Source organism: Chelon labrosus (genome assembly GCF_963514085.1).
Source record: "Chelon labrosus genome assembly, chromosome: 5".
NCBI lineage: Eukaryota > Metazoa > Chordata > Actinopteri > Mugiliformes > Mugilidae > Chelon > Chelon labrosus.
Genome location: NC_140341.1, coordinates 18,614,825 through 18,636,365, shown reverse-complemented (window position 1 = coordinate 18,636,365; position 21,541 = coordinate 18,614,825). Strand labels below are relative to the sequence as shown.

General features: G+C 41.3%; 1 protein-coding gene across 1 annotated transcript in view; it reads right to left on the bottom strand.

Annotated features, from left to right (window-relative positions):
* The window catches only part of LOC311487698 (coiled-coil domain-containing protein 148-like), a 30,083-nt gene that overhangs the window by 1,800 nt on the left and 6,742 nt on the right, over positions 1-21,541 (bottom strand). The window contains 8 exon segments of the mRNA XM_084544053.1: positions 2,048-2,166; positions 3,815-3,955; positions 12,467-12,673; positions 16,157-16,295; positions 16,753-16,934; positions 17,678-17,773; positions 19,843-19,994; positions 20,074-20,165. Of these exon segments, the coding sequence (XP_084400179.1) occupies positions 2,048-2,166; positions 3,815-3,955; positions 12,467-12,673; positions 16,157-16,295; positions 16,753-16,934; positions 17,678-17,773; positions 19,843-19,994; positions 20,074-20,165 (1,128 nt within the window).

Below are 21,541 nucleotides of genomic sequence, written 5' to 3'. Positions count from 1 at the left end.
TACAGCCAAACATAATGTTTCTGGCTGAAAGAAGAAGGAGAAATGGGTTGCACCCCCCAACAGCATTGATGATTGTGGTTTGGTGCGGTCTCGGTGGGACCTCGCTCTAAGAGGAGCTGCTGGAGGGTGGTTAGTGAAGTAGCGCTGATCTCTGGTTTGATCTCCACTGTGTCCATGGCTGTGATGCCTTGAGCAAGCACCTAAAATTCCTCACAACTGCTTCCCAGGCTCCTTGCACGGCTGCCCACCGCCCCAAGTGTGCTCACTTGGTTAAATGCAAAAAACAAATTCCTTGTATGTGTGTACTTATATACAATGTAAAAGTTATTTGATTTGATCCAAACCAATCTTACTGAACATAGGCAGTGTCTTGGAGTAAATAGAAGGGAGCCCCTAGTCTGGGGTTGTGGACTATTCTCTGAAGGTCTATACAGGGCCTATAAGGTCTTCATAGGTTTACCAGGGTTTATATTTGTCATTGCAAAATATGCCAATAGGTAGTCACATGCGGGCCCCATTTCTCATTTTTTTCACATAGCCCCAAAAATTGCTTGGGTTGCCCATCCCGATGGTGTGTCCCTGGGGGCAACACCTCTAATGATGGCTGGAGTATAATTGCAGATATTACGGGGAAAGTAATAACAGTGCTGTAGTGTTGTATCGACACACAGCATTTTTCTTATTTGAGAAGATGAAGTCAGCAGGAATTTACACCGATCAGCCACAACATTATGACAGGAGAAGTAAATAACATTGACCATCCTGTGACAAAACAATGTTCTGCTGGGAAACTTTTGGACCTGGCATTCATGTGGATGTTTCCAGGCACCCCCACCCCATAGCAATGACACTCCTTGTGTTGACCTGGCCTTCAAATTCACTAGATCCCAAAACCGATCAAGTATCTTTGGGATGCACCGGAACAAGTCTGATCCACAGAGGCCCCTCCCCTCAACCCATAGGACCCAAAGGCCCCCACTAACAACATTCTGTTGCCAGACACCACAGGACACCCTCAGAAGGCCCATGTCTTTTCTGAGCACAAGGGAGACCTACACAATATTAGGATGGTGGTCACAATGTTATGGCTGATCGGTGATGATGGCTACTACTATCTGAGTGAGCAAAGTATTACAAGATATTCATTGAACTAAGTTAGTGTCAGGTGTGACATTGTTTGAACCTAATAGGCCCAAGAACGCAAGGCCTCAATCAGCAAAAGTACTGTCAAAAGAAAGATGTCTTGTAGAGTTTTCAAAGGAGCAGCGTCTCTGAATCACTGAAGAGAAACGAGGCTCTGTGCTTGGGTCAGTCATTCCAACGTTTCACATGAAGGAAATAAGGGAACACAAGTGTGTATGTAAGGAGGGGAACAGGTGAGAAACTGATACGCAATATATCACATCCACAGGGAAACATTTTGGGGGTGTTTTACTACACTGATTCAGGAGATGCACCACTCCATTCCTCAGATCCAGGGTACTCTCTCTGGTTTATATCTTTGTGGAGATGGATTCATACTGCGGCAGAAAGATGAACCCCAGTGCACCTAAAGATGTGAAAGAACCTAGCAGTGCCAATCGTCATTGATTTTCCTCCACAGTCACCTGAGCAAACCATGCATTCCCGACATAACAGGAGGCTCTTTGGGACATGGTCAGATGACGCTGAGATAAGATGGGCTATAAGGCTTTGCACAAACATGCAGCTCGAGTGCTGGTGTCATAAAATCAAAATGGGGAACGAACCAAACACTAAGATATTCTGAAGCTCAGGGACACTAATAGAGATTCAACTTTTCACTCAAAATGCTTAGCCGATATCCTTTAGGATTAAACATGTTGTTTTAAAATAAATAAAAATGTAAAACAGACCTAGTCTCCAAATAATTGATCCGATTGTAAGCCCAAAAACAAAAAGGTAAATACAGGTTGTGTACTTGTGACGGACAGTCATTATTTTTGGGGAGGTTTCAGGATTGTCTTTTAACAACCTTGATTCACCAGGCAGCAGCGCAAACTCAAATATCCCATGGTGCAGCACTCACCTCTGTTTATCTCGCCTTGCCTGTTCTTCCATGACGCTCCTCAGATTAGCAAGTCTCTCTTGATCCCTCTGCTCCAGCAACTCCCTCCTCTTCTGCTGCTTTAAATAAAACTGCCTGACCTGGGTCAGGGGGGAAACAAAACAGAACAACAAAGAATAAAAAGTCAACAAGAACTGCAGCCGGACACGTAGACTCCCGGAGAACTCCCAGGATCATCATGTCCTATTGATTGAGACAGAGCGGGAATCAGATAAGTGTAAACACAGAGAATGAGATGATATTTCAATGTCTGCAAGACTATTGTGCTAAATGATATGGAATCCAATGAGGCCTAAATGTTCTCATTAATCAGAGTGTCTCAGGCTGCCCATATCTCCGAGCAGACCCCTGAGGAGAGAGTTAATTAAACAGTCAGACACACACTGGGGTTGTTGTACCTGTGAGCTCAATAACTAAAATAAATCATCTAAAATACTCAAGTAACTGTTGCAACGCTGGCTTTCTCGTTGACATCCATGTGTGCCCACATTAAAATCCTTTAAACTCTGTAACACAGATAGTAAGAAACTTTAAGTTAAAACCCCCATTATGTGTGAACAATAGTTTTATTTCACATGGGGTTCCTTAAGTCCAAAAAGACACTGTGTTGTTAGTAGACTCAAAAACTTACTTTAAAAGTGTTAAAGCCCAATAGCAATGCTTCTATAATACTGTATATAGCACAATAACAGCTTCAGACATTAAGCCATATGTACTCACTTGCCAGTTCATTAGGTACACTAGGGAAAAGGAATGCATTCTGATATAACAGTCCTGCATTAAATCTCAGCTTCATGAAGGTTATGGTATTCAACTGTGATTCAACTAGCTATTGAATTGTATTATGTTGCACGTGTGTTTCTATAATTTTGATCATACAGTTGAATTACCACCTCTCTTACACTGTTTCAACATAAACTGACCATTATAACAGTCGTAAAGGGGATTTAGTGCAAAACCGTTACATTAGAAAGCATCTGTTTTCACTAAAGTACCTAAAGGACTGGTGAAGTGATTGTATTTCCTTGAATAATCACCCATACATTCATATGTGCACACACCAAAAGGTTTTAAGATGATCTGACAGAGCGAATATTAGCCAAGGCTTTGTGTGCTGAATGCTCGGAATTAAACTGAGCCTAAGTGACTTCAATCTTTTAAATTATTACTATTATTTGATTATTTCTTTTAAATTTAAAGGACAATTTGGCACACCCCAAACATCGATCTTAACCTAACCCCCCGTAGGCCTGCTGTCTGTGAAAATACACAATCAATCATTGCTGATGTGGTCACTTCCTGGTTTTTGATACATCAGGTTCTCTCCATTGCAAAGAGGCTGCGCGCAGTTCCACTGCAGGCAGACTGCATGATAATGAAGCACATCAATTTTTAGTCATTTTTCAGACAATAAACCTGCATGCACAAGAAAAGTGATGGATCTTAGGAAGCGCAGGAAAAATGACCATCTATCATCTAGAAAGAATATTTGCTATAATATATGTATGTATGAAGATTTCTTGTATAATAATGAACAACATCATATTAACTCAACCTGGTTTGACATTTTTACAAGAGCGTGTGTGACTATAGAAACCATAAAGTCCAAGGAACTGAATCATACAGCCGAATGAAACGCAGATTAAAGCTTGGAGAAATGCGCAAGCCTCGTTATCAAGGAAGTAACCAACACCTTCATCTTAGTGGGTGTGAAGAAGAAGTATTTACTTTTTTTTTCTGCTGCGACCTGACAGTGGCCTCCTTCTCCTGCTCCCTCTTTAACCTTGCCTCTTCCTCCTCTTGTTGCCTGGCTGCGATGGCTGCCTCCAGCTTAGCCACCTCCTCCTGCTGGGCCCGCCACTGCTGCAGCTACAGACGTGCATGCAAATACACACCACGGGGGGGGGGGGGGAACAAAAAAGAGATTACTGTCCATCAGCAGCTTCTTTGAAAGAAACACTCACAGGGAGACAACTGGCTGCCACAGTGTGGGAAAGAGGTGTCTTTGTTTGAGATCATCCCCAGACCCGTCAATGCACTGAATCATAAAGAAAACCCCTGCGCTTGAGACCTGGGATAAACAAAACCTATTCAAGCGAGGAGCACTGTCTTTGTTTGGCGATGCAATTCCAACGAATCGGCCATAAAGATTTTGAGCATTGGCTTTTAACTTAACAAGCAAAGATCTAGCTTGTTTTTGTCATTATCTAAGTTTGAGCATCTCTTATGAATCTCAGAATGTATGTAAGTCCCCCTTTCTAAAATTCCGGTTATTACTAAAGATAGAGCTATGATGCCTCAACAAAATATGATCCAAAATGGTCCTAATACTGAACGTGTTTGCACAAAAATCAAAGCTTCACTCACCCAGTTAGAAAAGAATCTAAAAACAGATAAAACTTTTCCCACACACAAACACACACACACACACACCCCCACACACGGCCCGTCATTTGCTGGGTAGTGAGTGACAGGTTCGTTATGCAGCAGCCCCTCTGCGGCGTGCCGGGTATTGAAGTGTTGCATTCCGAGCGGGCAGATAGATTTACAGATCTATCAGAGGAGAGCTTAGGGATCCCCAAAGGAATAAACTGCAAATTAACGTGGTCACACACACATTAGCACCGGCAGTATCATCAAGTCAATCATACTTGATGTCTGCCTGAGAAAAAAAAAAAAAAGCAGCAGCTGTGTGCTTGAGAAAGGACTTAAAACAATCCAGCTCTCTAATCCAGTTCTATTTAACAGCGTTGCGACTGGAGATACGACATGATACTTCTTTAGACATCGAAATGTTCTTCATGTAGACATTTGTTGGATTAGTTGTCCGGAAACCTGGTTCGATATGTAATTTTCATATCTGTAAGGTCAATCCTGAGCAGTGACAGAGAGGGAACAATAAGATGGTGGCAGGATTATAGTCTTCAGCAGTTTTAATTTTCCCTGGACTGTCCACACCTCTTTCCTTGTAACTGTGTGTTAACCTGAAGTGTAAGTCTTGAGATCATTTACTTGAGCATTAAACAGCACTGTAGGAATTATACCTTAAGTAAAAGTACAAGTATTAGCAGTAAACAAATAATAAAAGTACAGGTTTGGTCCCTCTCACTGATATATTGTTGGATTGGAAATCAATAGTGATACATCAGTGTTGTAAGCAGCATGTTACTGTTGTAGCTGCTGGACGTGGGGCTAATTTGAAATACTTTATAAAGAGATTTATTTGCAGAGACAGCAGATAAATCTGGGAGGGGAGATGATTAATGGGAGAGGGAAGAAGGAGAAGAAGAAGAAAAAAAACAAAGATCTGAAAATATGTTTTTAGTTACTGGATTTTGTTCCCGTAACTTTGAGATATTGGATATTGGATGTGAGAAGTTTAGAAGGACACGGGACACACTTATACTGTTTGTGAGACGCCAGAAGCCAAAAAGTTTAGAAACCACTGATTTGATATTGAACATTCATTCATTCATTCATTCATCTTCTGTAACCACTTGTCCTGTTAAGGGTCGCAGAGGGTGCTGTAGCCTATCCCAGCTGTCACCGGGCAAGAGGCGGGGTACACCCTGGACAGGTCGCCAGTCTATCACAGGGCTAAAACATAGAGACAGACAACTATTCACACTCACAGTCACACCTACGGCCTATTTAAAATCACCAGTTAACCTAACCAGCATGTCTTTGGATGGTGGGAGGAAGCTGGAGTACCCAGAGAGAACCCACACAGACACACGGAGAACATACAAACCACACAGAAAGGCCCAGTTGGCCCATGGATTCGAACCCAGAATCTTCTTGGTGTGAGGCATCAGTGCTAACCACCATGCCACTGTGCCGCCCTGATGTTGAACAATGTGTTGTATTTTGTACAACTTTTTGGTTAGATACTTAAACCTGATGCAATATGTAAATTTTATATATATATATATATATATATATATATATATATATATACTTTTCCCACTGGCTTAAATAAAGCCCTATCTTACCTTATCTTATTTTACACTGCTGCACAGACTCTAGCTCTAAATGACATCACATTAACAAGATGGCAGCATCCACATCCGTGAAAGTCTTGCTTCGTTTTTGTACAGTGGGAGGAAGCAGAGATGTGTCGCCCATTTTTATTTATAGTCTATGAGTGAAATCCTCATCTTAAAGACTTAACAAAAGCATTTTTTTTCTTTTGAAATGTGGAAGTACAACGTAGCTTAAAATAGAAAGACAAAGTCTTACAGTTTTAAGACAAAAATCTTAAAACTGTACGTACGTAAAATACTTGTGTAAATCGACTAAGACTTTTTGTATATGGTAGAAGTATATTGTATTAGTGTAGCATGATCTTGTGAATATGGAAGGATGGACAGTAATGATTCGATTCACTTCTAGTGTATAGTTAAATAGACTTCAGTCAGTGGTACACTTAAGCCTTGGTATTGATTGACTCCTTTGCTGATGATCTTTTCTTGCAGTATTACTTCATCAACCTTTGAAAAAGGACATAATGTTAACTAATGTTAACTTTTTGTACATGAAGAGGACTTAAATACACTTCTAACTGTCCATATTAAGGAGCTTCCTGGTGGCTGCTGACCATGTATATGAGTAAATATTTTCTGCCATCTCTCAAAATTGGAAAAGATCATATTTCATAATTATCCACATTTCAAAAACAAAACTGTCCAAAAATCATTTTTATATCTATACTGGCCACTGGCAATTGTTTCTCATGAAATTTCTCCATCTACCATTAAAAGCCATAAAATCACATCAGAGATGCCCTTTTCCCTTTGCAGAGAGAAAAACCATCACATAATTATAATACATACAATAATCCATCAGAGATGATATGACATCTAAACAGCCTGGTGGGTGCTTTTGTAGAGCATATTTTTTGAGATACATACAAACATGTGACAGATAACACCGTCTTTCTTTTTATTTCCAAAGTCTTAAGTTCATTTGCAGCCTGAGGTCACATATAATGACAAAATAATCTGAAATCTATCTTTAAAACTTCCACAATGTCTGAATGTATTTTCTATGATTTCTTGTTTAGGCAGAGATGAAGAGGCATTTTAGGAAGCACAAAGGGAATAAAATGGTCATTATGTACAGTCTACAGTCGTTTGTCACCGCAGTCTCATTTTCTGTGAATTCAAAGGGAAATGGGACACCATCCTTTTTCATGGTAGCACAAAAAAAGACTGCAGATATGTCAGAATAACAAAAGAATGATAGTCCTTTTTATCTGCGCACTGCAGACGGCTGAAAGCCTTTGTTAACATCACTGTACAGTTAAATGTCTTCTGTCAGGGGGCGTTGTAGCAGCCATCTTAACTTTCCATCGCTGGTCATTTAATGGCAAACCTTAGATATATGACAGATGAGCGAAACAGATTAAATGCAAAACTACAAATCACCCAAACGAGACAGAAACTTGCACTTCCCCTCCGTATGAGGAACCACTGAGTGACATTAATGATACATGAGATTTATAGAAATCTTAAATGGACAAGAACCAGCGTCCATTATGAAATGGGAAAAATGATCCGTGCAATAATTGCTGTATATCCACAGCTAGCACGATTTCCCTGAGGTCCATAACAGATACATCACATTGCAGGAGAAAGATTATACACAAATGAGCAATTAGCTCCTCAGAGAGTTGTCAGCGGAAAGACTGTGTGGCCCACGCACTGTCCAACCAGCCACCAGAGGGACTTCAGAGACACTGACACTCTGACACCACTGAGAGGGGATCAGCAAAGGGAGTGCCTGGAGAATATTCCACTACACTGCTACAGGTTGCAGATAATCAGGCCATAAATAAACCCCATAAACAGTTTGTTTCATGAAAAAGAAAATCTCCCTTCTTATGAAAATCTTTCTTTTGTCAATTGTAGTGTGGCTAGTCCTGCTGGCCCGCTCATCCCTTTCCCACCTGAGCATGCTGCAGCTATCTTCCATCCCTCCAGGCTTTATTTGCTCATGTGGAAAACACAATCGCTCATCAAAGATGCCTGGGAGCGAGATATAAGTGGGAGGTAAAATGAAAGCAAGAAGAGAATAAAGGCCTCGAATGAACAGTAAGACCAAGAACAATAGCAGCTAATTACAGCCAGAATAGCGCAGAACAAACAGCTGATGATGAGCCCGTCTTTCTGTGATAAAATGGAAAGAAAATAAGCCAAGGTCTCCCGATGCACGGAGCGTTAACTAGTTATCTCAATCATCCATTTCATCTTAACACAACAATTCCAATCACATCTGGAGCTCATTCTGAAGTCGAACAACTCCTTCAAGATCAGTAATGTCATCTCTGTCCAAACAATACAATCCTGTCAGTCATCTCTGGCTCCCAAGAAGAAGCTGCAGTGTGTGACAGCTTTGCCCTTTCCAAAACCGAGGAGAACGAGCTAACTCTGAAATCAATTACCCTCGATTCCTGCTCACTTCCCCCAGAATTCGGCACCGCTCCCTGTAATGAGGTCAGAATCTGACCGGCACTGACCAAAAATCACCCTGTGTGTGCTCTCATCTGAACCAATGGAGGAGATGAGATATGGAGGGTTATTTGCATAAACCCATAATCTTTTTTTTGTGTCTATTAGATTAGAGCATACTTCTATTTTATTAGATGACTTGAGTTGAGTTTTCCACCCTCTGGCTACAAAAATCGAGGGTACAAGAATATCTATCTACACTACAAGCATATTTTTAAGTGAGGATGAGCCACTCTTAAATGATATGTTGATAAAATACACATTTTAATAAATTTGTAGGTGACCCGCCAGCTGCACTGCGCCAGTCTTCTTCTAAACTACACAAGACACTGAACACAACAAGACTGACTCACAGCAGAGTCAGGAGAGTTGTTTGGATCGGAGGGAGCAGCTGCAGAAGCCAAAGCGTTAAAGAAGCAGATGCGACGGGGAGGAGAATCCATCTTGTCTCGCCGCTGCGTCTCTGCGCCGCGGTGATAAAGGCGGCGGAAAGAAAGACAGGATGCAAACAGGCGTCCATCTGAGCCTCCACAAAAATGTGGGCACATGCACAAAAAGCGTGGATGAGGATAAGTCATGGGGATGAAAATGTCTGTGATTTTATTTTGCCAAAGAGAGCCATGAAAACAAACCTCAGACGTGTGTTTGTTAAAGTCTGATGCGGGTAATGTATGTTTTACCTCGGGTTTATCTAAACAACTGAATGTCAAAGGCTCCTGTTATTTTCAGAAATACATTATAGAGAAGCTTGTCTTGAATAATGTGTTCTGTCATTGCGAAAAAAAAATGTTTTTTTTATATTACTCAGCTTTATTATGCCACAGTCGCTGCAGCTGTGTCTGAAGTAGCTCCATTTTGCCAGAACTGAATGTAAAGTGATCATTGCCCTTGAGTTGTAAATGACAGTGCACAGCAAAGCATAAATGTGAAAGCATCCAATTAAACGTAAGAATCAGCTGCATAATAATAGCAGGGAAAAATCCTGAACAACATGATGATGATCTGCAAGCTGTTGACTGTTTTGTTTGAGGCTGTAGGAATGTACGTCTTCCAGGTGGTAGACTTCATCTTCTGTTTTGTGTTATTGATAATTATGTCTTATTTAGGGCTTACTTCATTTTACTATATGTCAGTTGTTCTCTCCTAGTGACCTCGATTGCACATTGAGACATACAATCATCTGCACTGTAACAGCAACTGAGATTGTAGACCATAGTACATTTCCCTTTGAAGACAAGGTCGTGAGCCTTTATGCTAGACTACATGAAAAAAAAATATTATTTCCAGCTTTTGTTGTTGTAGGCATAAGAAGACACTTTTTGGTGTCAGGCATGAAGTACCATGAAGTGAATCAGAGAGCATTCGTGTTTAAAGGGGAATTACCGTTTTTTGCAACCTGGACCTTATTTCTAGCATAAAATACGATCGTTTACTCACCCATATAACTTTGGTGTCATTTGGAGTCGTTCGGACGATATTTAGATCCGCGTATGTCCATATAGTGGGAGTGACTGGGGCACCGAAACGCAGCCTCTAAGTAACGTATTATCTGCCGCGAAACTCGTTCATTTCACCAATATTTTGTTACGATACGCTAGTGCTATTCCCCGTTGAGTCCGGAGTTACCTGTTATCTATTGGCGGACGTGCAGCGGTGTGTTGTTCTTTGGCCAGCTGTTCCTCTCTCTGACTCCGCATCCTCCTTTCAACGAGCTCCTCATCCGTATACTCTGGCTCAAAACGGTAAGGTCGTCCATCATAAACAAAGTCGTCGTCCACAACCTCAGAATCGGAAAAATATTCTGCCATGTTCCAAAAAACTATCAGTAGCAAATTACAGGTAAACAAGTTGCGCGGGGTGCGTGCGGCGCTCAGAGATGACATCATCCAGGTCAGAGGTTAGTAGGTCAAGCTGCAGACCCCGGATGATGATAACAGGTAACTCCGGACTCAATGGGGAATAGCACTAGTGTATCATTGGCGAAATTAATGAGTTTTGCGGAAGAGGCGTTATTTAGAGACTGTGTTTCGGTGCCCCAGTCACTCCCACTATTTGGATATACGCAGATCTAAATATCGTCCGAACGACTGACTCCAGGTTGTAAAAGATGGTAATTCCCCTTTAAGATCTATACTGTTTAGAAAAGCAAAGAAAGATAAATGACAACAATAAAGTAAAAACCAGGGGATTTTACTTTAGTGTTTGCAAAAAATGTATTCTAAAGCCCTGTTCACATATAAAACGATTCGCTTGTCGCTTTGTGGTTGGCGACTAGCGGCCGTTCCAGGGTCTGCTTACCTGGGTAACCTTTTTCAGAATCAGATATTTCGGAACTGCAAATGTTTCTGGATAAAACAATATTGCTAGTGTGTGGATAGAGCTTGCCAACACAACAGTGATAATTCACACAGTTTTTTGTTTTAGTTTAAACTTGTACAATATTGATCACCAAGAACTAACTCTTCTTGCTGTCAGTGCATTTCTGTTTGAAAAGAAAAATACGGTCAGTGATGCTGCCGCTCCACCTGGGTTCACTCATCCAAGTAGGAACCGAAGTCACAGTGTTTCCCTGTGGCAAACATATGGGTTTAGGTCATGAGTCAACTGTATCAGTTGCTCCCACTGGCTGTCAATTATGTGGCCTCAAAGTAAAGATTAGTAGTTCCCACCCACTTTGCGCTGCCAAAGGTATTTTGGTATATAATTTCTACAACTCACTGAATTCCATTAACATTCCACGATTTCTTGTTGCCACAACTCTCACAAAACTTGTTTTCCAAGAAACATTTCAACATTTAAAGGACCAGTGTGTCTCACTTAGTGGCATCTACCTTTGAAGTAGCAACATGCCGTCTCTAGAGCAAGTATGTTTGATTTGTCCCTTCTGGGTTACTGTGGAAACATGGCAGTGCAATATGCAACAGAGGTATCTATCATCATCTATTGTACAAAACAAGGAGCATAAGAAGGGGTGGAGGTTGTCAAATATTGTCATCCAAACATGGGAACCCAAGAAAAGATACCTGCATTAGGCTTGTCGGTTTGCCTCACACCATACTTGACTGTGAATGCTCCTGACATACAGTGTAGTCATACATGTGCTTCAACAAATTCCTCAATAATTAAACTACGCTGTGCTTCTCGTGTTTGCAAAACAACAAAACAATGACTGTGCTTTTATTTGACAAAATGAGTCTCAGTGGTGTTGGCCCACGCCGGCCCTGCCTCATACATCAGTGCGTCTAACCAGCCACAGGACATAATCACCATTCTTTTAAAAACACGCAGGCAAAGCAAATGCAATTTGTACGGCACTATATCAACAACACATGGATTTGTCCACATGAGTAACTTGTTTGTTGTGTGAATGTGAACTAGCACCCCTCGGAGACAACAACATCATGTTTGCAAGACCATCCTTATTAGCTTGTTTGCATTCACAGCCCATCCCAAGTGGCAGCTAAAGCGAGAGATGCTGTCAGGCAGCCGGGCGTAATGTACAGCCTCATCAGCAGATATACTGTACACAAGAAGGCAGTAAGATTCGGCTGGCAGACACATCAGACTATCACAGCCAGACATCTGATAGTTTGAAAGGGATAGAGTGAAAGGTCTTTATGTGAAATATATACTGCAAACCGACTAAAATCCATCAATGCTACCAAATAAGAGTGTGCCTTATAAAAAAGAAAAGAAGAAAAGAAGACTACAGAGTAAGTTACAGAACAGTGAACACATCTAATATCAAAGCTACAGATCTACTTCCAGCAGGGATTAAATATGGGCTGCAGCTACAGACCTGTCTCATAAAGTCGAAAACGTTCCAAAAACATCTAACAACTTCTGACGTAATTGAATAACAGGCACCGACCTTCTCTCTGAGATGCAAGCAGATGTCCTGCTGGTGCTGGCGGTCTCTGTGGAGCTCCAGCTCCTCCTGGTGGGCATGGTCAGCCTCCTGCAGGGTGACCAGGGCCTTGGCCAGCAGCTCGTCCCAGTCCCGCTGCCACTGCTGGGTCAATACATTGAGCTGTGCCTGGGCGAAGCGCTGCAAGTCCCACACACGTTCATGCTCCAGCTGGAAGATCAGCGAGAATGGACAAAGGCATTAGTGAATGTATTTCACTTGCAAGCAATATCATCGATGAGGAACTCAGTGTGGAATAGTGAAGTGACATCTCTACTGCATTATGCATCTGATGGATGGCATGCTAACGGAAATCTACAAACGTCCCTCCGTGATATACCGTCTCCAATCATGGCAGCAGGACCATGGGGACAACTCTGTGTCAGATCTAACTCTAGCCGGTGCATAAAATGTTCCCTTCTCTCCTGGCTGTGAAATGTCCTGAAGGAAAACAGTTCCTTTCTGTGTGAGGGCTGCCTATGGCTATTCATCATTGTGTCAGCGCACACAGAGGCTGCACCACTTGGCTGCTTCATTGGAACAGAGGGAATGATATTCATCTATGGGCTAATAGCGGCTAACTGACGGTGGGAAGGCATTAGACGGCTGACTGGTTTTATTGAAAATGAGTGAGCTGACAGACCTGCCATCGGAACAGAAGTGCCGGAGGCAGTCAAGCAAGTCCTGTTTATTAATGCACAACTTTGGAACTTGAGGAAGAGGCACCTTTATTCTTCCCTTGTCCTCTCCTTCACTGCCCTTGCCCTCTTTGTGTTTTCTGAGAAGCGAGTAACCATGAGCGTAGTAGGTGTGCGCATGCATGATTCCACGCATCGTGTAGTGTCTCTTTGCTCACAGGCGCGCGTGCACCTTAGGAAATACACTCATCATGTTTGTAGAAACATGGTGTCTGCAGTGCACACTTTAAAGTGTCACAACACAACACTTTTCAGTTGCTACATCCACAGCATAGAGCTGTCTCCATGAGCAGAGAGTAATACAAAGAAGAGAAAATAAATATGGATGGATAGTCAGAAATAGTATGGGGTTTGAATAATTTCCAATACTGGCAAGTTATGAGATCCTTACTATGAAATCCTGCTGGTACTCTGCTGGTTAGCATCCTACTTGTTTTGGGATAATTGACACTAAAGTGCCCCATCCAGCAGAGGGAGATCTCCACTCAACGCTAGCTGGAGTACCACCACCTGAAAGTGACACTGACATACTGGCTGCACTTCAGGTCAGCAAAAGTAATACAGAAAACATGTCCACACACTGGCAGACGCAATCTAAAGTGGCACTTTGCCGATGCACTTTACTGGCCATGGTCAAGCAACCTGCTGCAAGAAGTCATTCATTTCAAATATCTTGGGATTAAGCAGGCCGACCACATCACTAACAGACCCTCTGCCTTTGCTCTACTTTCCTTTGAATATTTTTTTCTTTAGAATCAGAGAAAGAAAATGAGGAACTGCAGAGAACATAGGAGCTGATTTATCACCAAGGCTCTCAAAGTGTTATAATACATAAACTCTCCGCTTCACACCTTCCGTCTAACTAAAGGGGCCTGACAAAGGCAACAGAAAATGAAGCCATCAGTCTGAAATGATTGTTCGCAGATGGCACATAATGGTGAGCGATCAAAATATTAAAGCTCAAACAGAAATGACCTTCAATGCTCTGAAGTAAAAAAAAATAAAAAATCAACACGGGTAAGAGCAAAGAGACTGACTCCATAAATGAACTAAAACTATCGGATTTCCAATGCTTTCATATGTCTGTAAGAGCTATGGGAATACTATTTTTCCTAAACAAATACAAGAGAAATATATGCACAAACCACACTGCTGCCAGTAACAATTATTTTTTTGTTTCATTTTATTTTTAATAGAGTCATAAATTCACAGCTTAGTTCAACTAGGGCACCAATCTTTTGGGCTTACTAGACACTAATCAATGCAATTTAAATTTAGACTGTCACCAAAGAAAAGCCTGTATAAAACCACAAGGTTTATATTTTACAAACATGATGGCAGAAAAGCATTTATGCTCCTAATCACAAGGGGGCTAGCAAACCAGTCTATTGTTCACGCTGATTATCCACTGCACGGAAGCCGGCTTAATCATGACTAATAGCTGAATTAGGTGGAGTCAAAACTACAGCAACTCTTAGACTCTCTGAGGAGGTGAAGAGCGTGGAGAAAGACATCTCTCCTCCCTGCAACCCCCACCCCTCCACCCACAAGGATGAACGATGAACAGCTCTAAATGCAGCACCCAGCTGGAACTGATATGAGGACAGGTCTCTGGGTGCCAGTGAGGGAGGAGAAAGGGCCTGGCGGTTGTCATGGTGATGCGAGGCAATGGTGTGAGCGAATTGTCCACAGTGGGTGACATGGCACATCCTGCAGCGTGCTGAGCAGATCATTGTCCAGGCTTATCTGTGTCTCTGCTCGATTCAGGGTAGTGAGCTACATTGATCAGGGAGCCTGGGGCTCACACTGCAGGTCTGCCTCTGACAGAGCAGAGGGGGTAGGTACATTTTTAGATGGGTGCGTGTGGACGTTTGCAGCTTAATACACAATATGCGCATGTAAGAAACAGTGTATGTGTGGGTTTTTTTCGGAGCAGCTGTGGAAAAAACTAAAAGGGTAATTTTTCAGTAATGGCTGAGATTTACCCCAGGACCAATTTGGTTCTTGATCTAATCACCCTGAGTTGTTCACTGGTCAGCAGATCAAACTGTTGTTTGCATTGGTCAGGTTCACAAGTGACTATGACTATGTGAGAGGGAAAAGAACTCCCCACAAAAAAAAAAAAAAGATAATTTCTCACAGAAAAATGACCCTGAATAAACAAAGCAAGTCTGAAACAATTATCTCCCTGTTTACTACTCTGCCCTGAAATTGTCAATTAAATGATTAGTCATTAGCCTTAAAAAACAAAAAAAAAACAAAAAACAAAACTGAAGAAGAAACAAATTTACAATAGAAGTCAAGGCCTTGTCTTCGAATCTCATCTTCTCAAACCAGCAGTTCGAAACCCGAGGTTCCATTTTCCCAGGCCAAGAGCTACCGGACTGTGTGCATCACCGTGTGCATGACTGCGTCTGTTTGATAAATCTACCCTGTTACATGCCACGAGCGTGCACGTTTCTTATACATGTGCTGTTGTCTCTCTTTCTTCTGCGTCTCCCACCCTGGAGCAGGTGGCAGAGCACAACCGTTACCCCTTGTGCATCAAGGTAGGGAAAGAAAGCCCATTCTGTTCCAGTGGGTTCAAAACAAATTGAAAGAAACGGATTGATCTGGGCAGCGTTTGGACTGCCTGTGTGATGCATTCTGTGCTCAGCTTAGCCGTTTACTTCCTCTGTGTGGTGAGAGGTTGTTGCATTTTGTTGTACACTGTACTTAATAGTTTCAGTTATGCCATTGTTGGTTTGGGTTAAAGTTGACACTTATTGACCGTATTTCACTTCACAAACAAACACAACACCACTGTAACTTAATTAGGCTCCTCCTGCTTTTTTCTTCAGGGGTGTTTCATCTATTCTTACTCCTCTCACAACACATTTTGGGTAATGTATCAGTCTGTTTTTTAAAGGAATTAAACTAATTAGATTTTTTTGTCTTTTCCTGCTCAAGTACTGACCAGTTCTTGTCTCGTCTTCTCAGGGAACAGTCTCATCAGCAGGTCCATGCAGAGAACTCTGTGGTTGGATATGTCCTGAGTGTACATAGACAATGTGAACTGGAAGTGTTCATGATCGTGTGGACACCAGCCGCAGAACCTGAAACAAATTTGATGCAATACAGTACATCATCACAAAAAAAAAACATAATAATAAACTACCAATACTATGAGATCCCTTTTCCCTGCCTGCATTTCATCTCAGATGAACCATTTTGAAGTGAAAATCAAGGCGAAAATTAACTTGGAGACGTTGATATAATCAACCTCCTGGCGAGAAAGAATTGTCTTATTCAACAGATTGCTTCTAGGAAGTGAATGTGCCTCTACATGGTGTTGATGTCTCGGGGAGTTTTTAATCTTTCATCTTGATCTGTGCAGTCACACCGCGCTTTTCATAATGGATGACGGGGAAAAAAAGGAGCCATTAAGGCCATTTTCAGAGACTTATTTCACACAAGCTGGAGAAATGAACAATATTTTTCTTTTTCGACCAACGTGAAAGCACTCAGAATTATAAAGGGAAGTAAAGCTTCACTTTCTCCAGGCTTATGTACCTGTCAGTTTTTTGCAGCTGCTCTTGGAGACTCTGCAGCCTGCTCTGGTACCTTTCTGACAGGGAGTGGAAGGCCTGGATCAGACAGTCCTTCAGCTCAGGGTAAGGGCAATCTGACTGCAAAACTTCCTTTGGAATGTTTTCCGGGTTCACTAACTTATCTGAAGATGCTGTAGGATATTTCTGCAAAGGACAATAGGACCACATTTGAGATAGTCTGCATCTTTAAGCTATAGCTCATTCATTTATAGTTGTACGTAAAAGCAAATACAATACTTGCAGCAATTGAGCCTTTCTTCAAATGAGTGTGGTGGACAGATGTTTGGAGGAAAGCAGCATTTCCCGACAACAACATTTAGTTAATTGTTAAAATGTGTAATATGTCCTGATCACTTAGTAGATCAGGACATATTACACAGATATAGAGAAGAATTCATTCCACTGAATACCCACAACATTTTAGATGCAAATGTCATGCAGTCATTCATGAAAGTGAAACTGTCAACATATATGCAAAACCAATTTTTTTTAAACAAGTAGTATGTTAGCAATGGAAGACCTTTAACATATGAATTAATTGTTTCTTAATTTCATTCTTAACAGTTAACTTTTAGTAAATGCTGCTCATTCTTATCTCTCACCAACAGTTCACCAAACTTATTTGAAGAAAGGCTCAATTTTTAATGCCTCTGCATCACAATTATATTCACAACCTCATTAACTTCCTATTGTGTTTTGTTAATTAATTAAAAAACAAGCAGTATGTAAACAATGGAGGGACTTTAACATTTGAATTATTTCTTTCTTTTGACTCCCAAGGACAAAACTTTTGCATACACCTGTAATATATCGATTTTTAGCAAATTGGCGATCTGACAAAGACGAACAGAATGCCGGATATCTAAATCTAGCGGTGGAAAACATACCTCCAAGCCAAGCCCTTTGATCTCTTGCACCAAGGCAAGGTATTCTGTGTGAAGGTTTGCAGTTATTTCTCCTTGCTGGTCTTTCACAAAGTTTATCTGGTGGTTCAAAGATGAAAATGTAGTCTTAGAAAACAAACACATCAGTCATACAGCTTGACTTTATGCTGTCCATGGAAGCCGGCTTCAGTAAACAAATCTTCAAGTTTTCCTCCAACTTTCCAGGAATCCGCCTGTTACCAATAATGCTTTGAAGATCCCCGTGTTCTTTCAGTCAGATTTAGAAACATTTGCCAGATAATCAGTTTATTTTCAAAGACACTACATATCAGCAAAGAGGAAAGCAGCTGGTTAGAAATAGAGACAATGTATAGCAGAAAATGAGTCTATGTCTCAAGAAAGGAGCACAGAAATTCGAATTTAAAGTATAAGTAGCTATTTATTTATTCAAAGACTGTACTGACTAGCAAAGTTGTGGAGAAGGAAACAACCAAGATAATGTTGCCACAGAACCAACTGATTCTGTGATAATTCAATCACAGAATCAGTTGGTTTTGTACAACTCACTGAACCTAATGCAACATAATAAGACATTTGATTTTACAGTTTCCTCCAGTCTCTAGCCTTTGCAACATGACCACCGGCACTCTTTCTGCATGACTACAGACTTGACAGCAGACCAGAAACAGTCATGGCTTGAAACTGTTATTTTTGCCCACTCAGCCTGCACAGCGGATACCGATGTGTTACAACATTTACACCAGACTTCAGCACTTCACAGTCAGAGGCAGTGTTGCATCTTCTGGTGTCCTGTATCAGCAGTAATGAACTGTACTCATTCTATAGTAAAATGATGCCAGAGTATAAAACAACGACAACAACAACAACAGAAAATTTGCTGTTTGATGCAACTTTAATGTATTGTTGTGACTTCAGAAGCTAGGGTTACTAAGGGTGGTTAATGCATTTGAAAAGAGGCAGGGGGAAAAAAAATCACCTGACAACTTCTGTAGTGCAACGCTTAAAAATATAAATATTATTTTTTTTTTCAAATCCAACACCAACATTTTTTCATTTATATGTGCATAAGTGGACAATTACACGCCTTCTTGTATGTGAGAGTGTGTTTAGCTTTTGTCTGGTTTTATCTAGCTGATAAACCGCATAATCTCTTTCATACAGAGACGACATTAACTGAAGCCAGCAGCTGTGGGAAAACTCGCCTTGTTTACTTCACAAAAATAGTGATAAAGGAGAAATGTAATTTGACTATTAGACCGTTAGCTTTAACCTTATTCAAATTACATCTTTAACAGCCACAAACATGGCATAAGGTGAGTTGTCCTTGCTGCCTTCAATCTCCTTTGTGTCCATCTTTAGCATCGTAGACAGATTAATTTCTGTTTAAAACACCCAGGGATGTAATTACACAGTTAATGTTCTCTCCTTTGGTTTGTTGTGAGGAGAGAAGCGGAATAGGAAAAAAGGACAAAGTAAAAAGAAAAAAGCAGTCAGGTGGAGGGGGCTACGGGCCAAAAAGAGAAGAGGAGGTCATGGGAAAGAAACAAGCATGAGTGAGCAACAGAGAGCCGACAAAGTGGCTGGCAGACGCTTCATTCCAAGTATGGTCTGTTTTTAAAGACCCCAGCTAACTCCTTAATCTCAGCATTCATCTCTAGAGCCTGCAAAAAAGCCTCTGAGAGTCAAAGTCAGAATTGATGACTTAGGGACTGTGGGTATCCAACAAACAAGATACTTCGTGGTGAGTGAATGATGCTGTGCACAGGCTGAGCTCGTGTGGAAAAAGCAGGGCAGTTTAAACTTGGGTTAGATGTGCAGGACCAACTAAATTGGTCTGGTACCTGCAGAGTGCACACAGCTAAGATTCACTGATGAAGGCCTTCAGCGTTCTGACAAGATAAAACACCGTCAAACCTTTTGCTGACAGCCAAGGACAGATGTTATGAAATGCAACTCAGTATTCTCAAAAGCTGAACAACTGCACAAGCTACAGTAAAAACTATGCACTGTGCATCATGTTTTCTGTGACACATTTACAGATTCTGCCTCTGACAAATAAAGCTCTGTTAAAGGCGAACTTTATCAGACTTACAGAGGTCTCATTTGCGGACGTTCAGTCACGTCGTTATTTCATATCACCCAGATACCTGTTGTATTACTTGTTCCCAGTCAGATGGATGCATGGGGAGTTGCTGCTGTTGTACTTCGTCCAGTCTGAAGCACAAGTCATCCCTGAGCTGATGAACAGGCTCTACAGTGGCGATCCTGAATGCCTCCCGTTCCCTCTCAAGAAACAGCTCTGTACCCCAAAAACATGCGCATGTTAGCACAGACTGATGGTGACACACATGGACTGAAAAACTGTAGGTGTAATGTACCATATTCTTTCAGTGAGAAGATGGCAGTGTCTGTTATACTGATTGGCCTGATGTGCTCTAGAAAATCATGGAGGTCATTCTCAGCCTTCTCCCTGTTTAATGACAGAATGTTGTGGTAAACAGAAAAACATTAGTCAATTTAACATGATATTTTAAAACATTGCACACATTAAGATAATTATGCTTTGTCCAAATGCTTACTGGAAAGAAAAACCCTCAAACATTTCTGACATTGTCTATTAGCTAGGGATTTTGCTAAGCAAATCCAGCTACCTGGACATTTGATGTTTGAAATGCTGGTTTTATAATTTCTTCAGCAAACTGGCATAATGTTTATCTGCTCCATTTATGCAGGAGTCAGGAGAAATTATTCACTTTACAACAATAAAAGGACAAATTGTCCAATACATTTATGCAGCTATGACTTGATTTAGCAATATACTTATTGAATATGCACAACAGGGGTAAATGAACTGCACATATGCACAAATCATTACATACAAATTACCTTATGACATTATGCCAAATAGCAAATTTCAGAATAATACATTAAAGATAATCTCAATGCGGCAAAATAAGTAAAAAAGTAATATAATAGTCCTCAAAGTGCACTGAAATACAACCATGTAAAGTAGTACTGAACTGAATTACTCTAATTTGTTACTTTCTATCACAGCACTGACTACTGCAGTAGGTTGTTTTGGAGATGGGGATGGGTCATCTATCACACAAACAATTACTGACTAGACTTGCAGACTAAAGTTTGACAAAAGCTGGGGGCTGGATATCTCGTTGCTGTGGGCAGTGTTGTACAAATAGGCCTGTGGATGGAGATACACTAATTGTTTACTTCTAACTAACTAGCCTAGGGGTTGGCATGATTCTGGAAAAAAAAAGGTGTAACCATAGAGATATTTTTGCCTGTTTCCTCGTCTGACAATGTGGCTTCTGAATCCCGAGGTAATTTAGCTCGATATATGTGGAGAGTCGCAAGCGGTGGCACATCTTTATGACTAGGCTCATTACTGGGACTCGCGCTTGTGTACATCATTAACCTTGGGTGGCTCAGACACAGTCATTACGCAGCCAAACAAGCTGCACCCCAGAGCTAGTGCTGCCCTTCTCACTTCACAAGGCATGACACTGCTGGGACCCCGATCCCACACTCCCGCCTCAGCGCACAGAGGCGCAGTTTTCCACCATTCAGTATACCCCTCTGTCTCCACGCAGCTATAACCTCGCACTTCTCTCTGTTTGCCGACTTAATTCACTGTCAACGCTGTCAACAACAAAAAAAAAATCTGCTTAAATCCCTTCCTGTTTGTTCCCTGATAACTTTTTCTGTTCCTATTTTTTCATGAAGGTTCCTGTCTGGGCGCAATGGAGCTTAAGTGGACTGGCTGCATGGTGTAATAGCAGATTCAGAAAACTGCTGCAGATAATGACAGGGAGTAATAGGGGGCTCTTA